This window comes from Gossypium hirsutum, chromosome D03 (assembly GCF_007990345.1).
Source record: "Gossypium hirsutum isolate 1008001.06 chromosome D03, Gossypium_hirsutum_v2.1, whole genome shotgun sequence".
Lineage (NCBI taxonomy): Eukaryota > Viridiplantae > Streptophyta > Magnoliopsida > Malvales > Malvaceae > Gossypium > Gossypium hirsutum.
The window spans coordinates 38,509,272-38,518,827 of NC_053439.1; the positions used below are offsets into that span (position 1 = coordinate 38,509,272).

The 9,556-nt window shown below is 33.5% G+C and overlaps 1 protein-coding gene and 1 non-coding gene across 2 annotated transcripts; both read right to left on the reverse strand.

Moving 5' to 3' along the window:
* Nucleotides 1-305: 305 nt before the first annotated feature.
* LOC107949810 (HIPL1 protein) lies at nucleotides 306-3,993 on the reverse strand. The gene is made up of 7 exons (XM_016884575.2): nucleotides 3,456-3,993; nucleotides 3,176-3,333; nucleotides 2,167-2,964; nucleotides 1,880-2,096; nucleotides 1,519-1,697; nucleotides 1,099-1,340; nucleotides 306-965 (listed from the first exon to the last, which is right to left on the reverse strand). The coding sequence occupies exons 1-7, from the start codon at nucleotides 3,544-3,546 to the stop codon at nucleotides 578-580; spliced, it is 2,073 nt and encodes a 690-aa protein (XP_016740064.2). The 5' UTR covers nucleotides 3,547-3,993; the 3' UTR covers nucleotides 306-577.
* A 2,552-nt stretch (nucleotides 3,994-6,545) lies between these two features.
* LOC107949920 (uncharacterized) lies at nucleotides 6,546-9,556 on the reverse strand. Its single transcript, XR_005911340.1, has 4 exons — nucleotides 9,341-9,556; nucleotides 8,513-8,842; nucleotides 7,709-7,824; nucleotides 6,546-6,870 (listed from the first exon to the last, which is right to left on the reverse strand). It is a non-coding gene; the product is annotated as an uncharacterized protein (transcript).

Here is a 9,556-nt window from a genome sequence, read left to right on the forward strand (position 1 = left end):
ATATATACATATTTATAATCTAATTCTAGTTTCTTCCTAATAAAGTACATTATATAAACATACAAATATACTTCAATTTATATGTGAAATGCAAGTGTATATTTAATTAGATTCAATAGCTTAGTTTAATGATTATATTTTATTTTTAAATATAATTATAGAAAAGGATTAATTTTTTGAGTTTACATTTTAAAATTTTGTAAAATAAGAAGTAATATATTTTAAAACTATAAAATTAATAATAAAATATACTATTAAAAAATACTATGAATGTGCCTTAAACTAATTATTTAAATAAATCTTGGTAAAATTTGAAAATTGACTTACTAGATTAAAGTTTAGACAAACAAACATAGTATTGATACCATATCTAAACAAATATAGTGGGAATCAGCATGGTGTATTGGAAGAACTAATACTTAAGCTTCCTGAAAATGCTGCATTAACAGTTGCAGGGGTTTAAATCCATTTTCGAATGGGGTCGAGGATTTGAAACCTGATCGAAGTCGAAATATATAGTTGTCCCAAAACTTATTCGTCTCTACATTGTACAACAACATGTAGCCGTAATGAAATGTTAGGCAAGACCTGCCATGAGCAGCAACAAGGCAGATAATAGGATTACTGGACTCAACTGGTTTGCATGTGAAGGTGGTGAAGTAGTAGGACTCGGACTTGCGACTGCGGTAACATTTTCCTTGGAGCAAGTGTAACTGCATCGACTCGGAGCGGCAACTCTATAAACCCCACTGCTGGTTAGCAAGTAGATATCTTTGCTATTGTCCTGACCGAATGAGTAAATGTAACCCAATGCTGCAAGAGTGCTTGCTGGCACGGTGCTGCATTCTAGAGGGGAGTCTCTTGCACAACCAAAAGGAATAGTGTTAGTTGAGAAGTTGCCACTGTTTTCAGGGTCTTCGGTTGCTGCCCATATTGCACCGGCATACAAATCTGCGTACAAGTACCTGAAAAACCAGCAAATATTAGCAGGAACTAGCAGTGATAATGAAGAGTTAGTTCAGCTCAGCTGCCTTAGAAAGCAAACAAAAGAAACAGCAGGTTCTATTTCTTGTTGCTGAAAGAACGAAGGTTACATACCTTCCATACATACAAGGATCGGTGTTGGACCGGTAAAAATAACCTCCTATGATCGAGGCTGATCCGACTTTCTTGTTTACTTCAGAGTGATTGTATCCCATAACTGGCAGAATGGGGCTTATGGAATTCACTTGTGTATTCCCTCCAGGTGATGATGTAGGATCGAAAGGATAGAGGCCCTCGTAAACACGCCAACCATAATTTCCGCCCTTGCTGATAATGTCAACCTCTTCGTACAAATTCTGTAGGGTTATAAACTTACAACAATCAATTCAGAATTTGGTCATACCATTACACATACAACTTAGACATTGGTAAGGGAGTAAATTTTAAGCCAAATGCACTATTTTGTTTCACTGATGATAACATGTTAGATTAGTTGCCTGTTTATATATAGTTTTCAGAGGAAGAAAGCTGAACCTCGCCAACATCCGCGCACATAAAATAGGAAGGCCTTTCTGAATCGAAACTGCAGCGCCAAGGATTTCTTAATCCGAAAGCCCATATTTCAGGCAGCAAGTCTTCATCTTCGCTAAATGGATTGTCTTTGGGGATAGAATAGTTTCCCCATAGGCCGAGTCTATTAATCTCAGCAGTACCTGGAACAACATATTGAGTGTCAGTTGAAATGAACATCAAGCACCGGAATTATTCAAGTTTAACAATGCTGATCCATAACAGAACTAACTATTTGATTAACATGAAGGCAATATAAACAAGGTTTTCGAAACTTTTTAATCACTTGAATTGCAGGTATAAACAACTCGAAATTGGTACGCACTTGGTATAGTATCTACATCAAGCCTCATGATTTTTCCAAGTATTGATTTTTTGTTTTGAGAGAAATTGTACGGATCACCACCACCGCCACCATCCCCCATCATGAAGTATAGATACCCATCTGTCGGTCCAAAAAGAATCTGCCCGCCATGTTGAGAAGTAAAAGGAAGTCCCATAGTGAATATCCTTCTCACTTCTGATGGCCTAGCATTTTCTGCCTGAAAAAGGATTTCATTCAATTAGAATATTGGATCCAAGAAGAAGTTTTAAGTGCGTAAGTATGCATACCGAGGACGGCTGCGATGCGGTACCATTGGCAGTATATTCTGCAATAACACTTTGATACTGACATGGCTGGTCACCATTGTCCAAACGTAGTTTCGAGGGATCACAGTTCACATCAGAGTTACACGAACATCTTCCTGAACATCCTGGTGACTTACCCTTGTCACAATTGAATGAGGCAAAGAATCGGCCATTTTCCGCAAAATTTGGATGAAATGCAATTCCCATCATCCCGAATGTAGTATCGAAATGAACTTGATCAGTAAGATCAACAAAGGGGTTGGATTCATCGAGCTCCAACGTTCCTCTGGATCCCACTTTGGGAATAGTCGCCAACCAAATCTTACCTTGTTGATTGGAGAAAAATGCACGGTTTGATCCATCAGGGTGAGCAACCATATCCAAGTAATTTCCCTCCCCGATTTTCTCGAGGCATAAGCCATGCGGAGCACTAGGAGTTCCAGTCTCATTTAGTGTAACAGGTTCACCATCATAGCAAATTGATCCAGCAGTAGATGCTCCACCAAAGGCATCACAGAAATCAGTTTTTGACTGCCAAAGTTCAGTCAACTTGGTGAAATTCGAATTCACGGGTGCTCCGGCTTGCCCTTGCAATGAAGGTGCAAATGGTGAATTCAGTATTAGTACATTCTGACATGTATCCCATACTTGAGAACAGAAATCATTTGTTGCTTGGTTAGACTGAGACGAGTTCGTTGAAACAGTAGAGTTGCAGAGAAGAGGCACCGGTCGTGGAACTGAATCACTAGTGAATAACTTTGCGGAAAACGGATCACATCTCTGAAAATCATAGTTAAAATATGTAAACTCAGTAATTGAAATAACTATTGAGGCAACTGGATCCCTTTATGAAGGTATAAACACCTATGTTACATTAGTCATTTAGGGAAAATGACGAACAAAAGCAGTGCATCCAAATTCAACAGGAAAATAGCAACATGAAAACCATCATGAGGGATCAAATCCAGTAATGCAATAACTGAGTACTTACAGCACAGAGGACTGATTGCAGAAGTGAAGCACAGCTTGGATCAGAGATATTCATTGCTTGGAATTGCTTCTGCAATTTTGAATCATCAGTGGAATTGCAGCAGCTGCTTCCATTATAGGAACAAAATTCCAGCTTGGTGCTTAGGGTAAGAGGTGCCCCTAAACCCCAGAAAAGATTTTAAAAGATGGGATTTCAGGCAGATATTTAGAGGAAATGTCAAAAATAAACAAACAATGGTTAAACATTTCACGAAAACTGAAACCAAAAAATAATCACTTACTGGAATCTGTGCATAAAGGAAGAGAAAAGGAAGGATAAGGAAGCAACAACAAGTTGAAGACTATGAAGATTACTGCAAAAACACCTTCCATTACATCAAATTGTTCAGTGAATTGCAGATAATTCACTTGACCAACAACTTATAGCATCTTTAGAGAAAATATTATCATATTTTGACTTGAGGTTGACCAACATATAGTAATCAATTTCTTAAGCTTTTTCAACATATCCTTCCCACTCCTACCAATCTTCTTTGACTTCTGATTCTACATGAATTGGAAAAGCCCCATTTCTCAAAATCAGCTTTTGACATTTTCTTTTTGAAACACCATGAGTATTAACTCTTCATCACTAACTTCCAATCAGAGATGGAGACATTAATGTGCAATGTTGACTTGGAACTTTTAAGACCCTTTTTACTTGCAGATCAAAGAGAGTGGATGAAGTGAGGTGAGACTTTAAAAAGTAATAAAAGAAAAAGATTCACTTGTGCTTTTTTGTCTGCAAAACTAAGCTTGGAAATTTCGGGTTAGATCTTGTTTGGTTCAATGCGTCTTCTTCCACATTAATTATAGGTTGTTGTTTTTGTCAAATTATGATTTTGGTCCTTTATTATTCTCAATTTTAAGATTTAATCTTATTTTTTAATTCAACTAATTCAAATAATTAACATCACATTGAATTTTTTAAAAAAAGAAAAAAAAACACTAAAAGGAAAATTCACGTCGATGTGATAATTTAAAATGAATGTTTTTAAGAACAAATACACATTGTAATCTAAATACTTAGAGATGGGAACTATTAAGACTAAACTAACAACAAAATAAGAGCAGACGATGAAATTATGCAAAATTCAAATCTGTGGACTAAATCTTAAATTTGATCATAATAGAAGGACCAAAATTAGATTTTGACAATTTTTAATAGTTAATTTGTAATAAACCCCAACACTAGCAAAGGAAATGTTATATGATTGAAAAAGTTGCAAAAGTGCATTCATGCTCATTGTTATCTTATCTATCTTCCATAATGGTTAAAAATATATAAAGAAAGAGAGAAGCTAACGACAGGGATGACGTCAATGCTAGGTCAAACATACATAGATATCACCACAGAATTAAGACAAGTTTGTATCTAAATATCAAGCTTCTCCTAACTCGATTCATACTTCAATTACTTCAATCTAGGTTATTAAAAATTATAAAAGAAAAATAAAGAAAACTAATTTAATAACTTTTTAAAACCCAATTTAACCTTTCTTTTCAGATCAATACTTCGCCCCGCTTTTAATTTGATTGATTAATCTAGGGATGGTCTTAGAGCAAGACAAGAGCGAATGTTGCCAATCTCCCATTACAATCCACTATAGATGTGTGGTTTTAAAAACTACTATCATCTCCATAAATGTTGGACCCGCTCCACATTGTACCGTTTCAATTTAATTTTCGCTAATTATTTTCAATAATTGGATCAATGATAGAACTGGTCAGGTTGCTAGTTTGTAAGTCTGTCCAGTCCAATTAAAAAATTATTAAAATTTTAAAAAATGAAAATTAAATAAAAATCTAGCTCAACCAATTCTTTGCTCGATTCAATTAGTATATACTGATTCTCTCTAGATTTTTTGTTGTTCAATTGAATTTTAAAAATTATTAATATTAATTGCTTACAAATATTTAAATTTTTTATTTCATATATTAAAATATTAATAATGAGTTAGAATAAATTTTTTTATATTCATACTAAAATATCATAATATTAATTAATTTGAACACTATTTAAATGCATATTTTTACTTCAAACCATCATGTTTAAGATAAATATTTTATTTCTCAAAAATATTTTTTAATAAAATTTTAAAAATATTTTTTGACAATAATATTAAATACTTAAATTTTAAATCAATTTTTTTTAAAAGCAATTTTTCAAAATTACCTTAAGGGCATGTTTGGTTCGCTGTAATGGAATAGAAGTATAATGGAATAGAAGTGTAATGGAATAGAGCTGTAATGGAATAGAGGCGTAATACTAATTCAATTGTTTGGTTGAATGGAATGGAATAGAGCTGTAATAGTTAAATGGAATGATGTTGTAATAGCATAAGGAAAAAAACTAAAATAACTAGAAAACCCTTAGCAGAATTTTTTTTTGGTAGATGATGATGATGATGATTATTATTATTATTATTATTATTAAATTTTAATAAGATTATTAATATAAATAATAAATAATTTAATCATATTTTAACATAATTATTATTAAATATAATTTAATAAAAAATATATAATTTAATAAATTTCTTAATATAATTATTCTTATATTAATTTACTAAAATCATAATATATAATAATATAAAAATAATATATAATCTCATTTATTATTTTTACACCGCAATACATATTTAATGTGCTAAAATATCATTAGTGAATCAAATAATTTAATTATTCTACAAAAAAATAATAGAAGTAATAAATAACTTGAAAATTATATTTTGCATAAATATAATATTCAAATATTAACAAACATACCCTAAATCAAATTTCATGTATAATTTTAAAATTTAGCCTAAAAATTTAGTGTACTTCTTGACCTGAACTTGACAATTAAGTTTATTTTAGTACTTGTATATTTTTTGTCCACTTTAATAATTGAACTTGACAATTAGGTATATTTTAATCTTTGAACTTGAAATATATAAAACTTTATTGACATAACACTTTAAGATTGTCTCACATCATTATATTTAGACGGAATATAAATTCATAGTCAAAATAGACCTACTTGTAAAGTTAGATACTAAAGTAGACCCCAACAACATATAAGTATCAAAATGAAACTAGCTCACAAAGCGAAACTTTGTATGAAAGAAGATAAACAAATTGTGCTACTTGAAGGGAACAACACTGGCAGTACTGGAAAAACATTCCGTGATTGAGGACATAAAATCTCTTAAGCACTGCGTCAAGTTATAAGCTACTCACAGCAACATAGTTCGCTGGGCTATTACAGCCTCCAACTTTAGGCTTATATTTAGTTTCCCTTAAGTCTACTTGCAATGATATTATTTCTTTATAAAACTTGCTTGATCAGGTAACAAAAAATAAAATAAATATATTAATATTTCAAAAACAGTGAAACAAACAGCCCAACCGAGCATGAATAAGCAAACAAAAAATTCAAACTTCGACCCGGCCAACCCTATGGACACATTTGAACACCTGTCCCTATGCAAAATCTTTCTACAAAGATAAAGAACATTAACTTCCAAGCGAATCGTAGAATAATGTCATCAGCAACTGCATGGAGATGCTTTATACCTGTTCATTGAGGATTTGTGCAAAGCTAAGCCCAAGATTAGTGTATGGTTCACTTCTCATCCCTTTTCTCTTTGAATCTACGGATCCTTGCCACAGCACCTTCTCATAACAAAAAGAATCAGAAAGTACACATGTTAATAAGATTTAAGAACAAGTTGTGAGAATTTATACAAAGTATTCCAGAATCTGGATGATATTAACCATGTTACTAGAGCTTGAGGGCGAGTGTTGCATTCAAATATGATACACATATGAGTTCGGCTAGGATAAAAAATAAGTGTATCTCAGGGAAGGTTTGAGTATAGTCCTGGTGGAGGATAAAATGATAGTCGGATTCATAGATATACCGATATGGAGACTTAATGGAGGATACTAACTTTAGAAGATGGAGGACAAGACAAATATGGTACAGGTTAGGGTAGAATCCATAGAAAAAGACATTGCTCAAGTTGATCATAATTTGAGCATAAGGAAGAATACGATTAATATGGCGCTGAAACTTCCTACTCCGTTGTTGCTATAGTCAGCTAGGCCTTATATCATTGTTAAGTAAGAAGAAGGCTAGACAAATTTCAGACTTAAAGCCTGATCTCTGGTAGGAAAGAACACTTAACAATGTCTGCTTTGAAAGAATTTGTGAACATGAGCCTCTTGACTGGAAGAGAAAGGCTGCGGAGGAGAAGACAACTTAACTGGGAAAAGGCAAATTTACATAACTAGAGAGCAAAAGTGAACATCCAAAAGGTTTTAGAAATTCATCTTCCGATAAAATATAATTTGCTTGAAAACAGCTAGGTAAGGTTCAAAATAGCAGCAGAAAATATGCATAAATTATATAATTCTGATTTAAGTGACTTATCTGACAAACCCTGATTATAAAAGCCTAGAGATTAAAATTTTATAGCCCAAAAGAGAAAGAAATAGTGTGCCAAAGTACCTTTTGTATCTATTCTTGGAACCACATGGACAAGGAGCATTACGGCTCATTTCTCCACTCTTTACCATGTTAAACTTGGCAAGATCCAATGGTGTTGAACCCATTAGCTTTTGCACCTGCAAAAGAGAAAAATAAAACGAATGACATTTCCAATGGAGAAAGAGAGAGATGCATAAACTAATACTTGTCATTGATATTTTAAACTGTGGGAGAAACATTCATCTGAACTCAAATGCGAATTTCAGCAACTGAAGATGAATGAAGGCAGACATCTCAGTCTTTTAAGCAATCTAGCATTGAACCAAAAAAGCATAACGCAGATCAGCAGACCAAACATCTGTAACTCTATGTTAGTTCGACTCTTTCTTTTCCTTTATGCATCCATGTTTGATGCAAGTCTGGGACCAGAATGAATATAGGGAGATAATCCTCTAAAACTCCTCCAAATACATTAAAAAACTTGGACAACAAATGAACATAACACACCCATGTCAAACATATACATCAGACACTCAAACTATAGTCTGAACAACAAGATATACAATCATCATTTTGACTCAGATAATATGCATAACTAACTCCCCTACCTTCTTAGACAAATATATTACTTATCTTTCAAATAGCTCATCCTACATTCAACATCATATTCACCGAGCAGCAGCCAAAAGACAAAATTACATTAACTTAGAGAATTTAAGATCAGACAAATTGAGCAATAAGCATAAAGACACTAGCTCATACATTTTAATCATTCAACATATGATCAGCAAAAACATAACTGAAAAAAACCAGTGGTGAACCTACCTTAGCAAAGTTCTTTGGCATCGGTTTGCCTTCCTCTTTCAGCTTAACCATCTTTTTATGAACTTCTTTAGCCCATGTGAACTTCGCAAGCGCATTCTCAACATCTAATAAGGTACAATCACACTGTTTTGCAGCTTCTTTCTTTTGACTCAATTGGAGATTCTAAATCCACAATCTAAATCCACAATCAGCGAATTCACCCGTAGGGCTCCAACCATGTTTTATAGTTTGGACGAGAAAATGCAGCACCTTCTTACATGCAATGTCACTGGTCAACAGGACTGGAATGCTCGCCTATTCATCCTGGTGGAATAGGACTGGAATGCTCGCCTATTCATCCAGGTGGAAATTAAATTCTTATATAAAACATAGTTAACATTTCTCAGCATAAAGCCTTCATCTTTTGTGCAAACAAATTTTAAATTAACAGAACTCAACTAGTCGAAATCACAAGCCATTCGGAAAACAATAGAATCAGACAAACATGCAATAGAATAAAAATTATCATCTGCTCAATCTGTTCAATCGAACAAACATTGAAAACATTGAAAAAATTTTCATTTGTTCAATCGAACATGCAATACAAAGAAAAGTTGAATGGAAAACGCTAGAAACGAATCAAAATTAGGAGAACAAAAACAAATATTCCAGATTTGAGCAAAAGCAAAACTAAATCGATTTTACAGAAAAGAGAAAAAAAGAAAAACAGGGAAAGAGTGCGAGCATTTTTCGTTGTTGACAAAATGGAGAAAAGAAAAAAAACGTGAGAAGAAAAGAAACGTACGAGAATAAAAGAAGCAGAAATCGATGGAAGGGAAAAAAAATTACCTTGCAAAAAGTCGGAGAGGATGAGGGCAGAAAACGGAAAAGATGGTAACGAATTGGGGGAATCCTTAATCCGCGCTTAAACATCAGAATGGCTATTACAACCAATGTGGGTAATAGATGCGGAACGCGGAACGGAATCAGGGTGTAATAGCATTGCACCCAACCAGACATTTGTTTGGTGGTGGGCCCGGGGAATTGGGGAATGCATATTGATTC

Excerpts from the sequence above, each read along its gene's own strand:
- LOC107949810 (XM_016884575.2), bottom strand. The coding sequence starts at position 3,546 with ATGGAAGGTGTTTTTGCAGTAATCTTCATAGTCTTCAACTTGTTGTTG. Across the intron at positions 3,334-3,455 it reads TCCTTTATGCACAGATTCCA|GGGCACCTCTTACCCTAAGC; the intron begins GTAAGTGATTAT and ends TCTGGGGTTTAG. Across the intron at positions 2,097-2,166 it reads CCGCATCGCAGCCGTCCTCG|GCAGAAAATGCTAGGCCATC; the intron begins GTATGCATACTT and ends ATCCTTTTTCAG.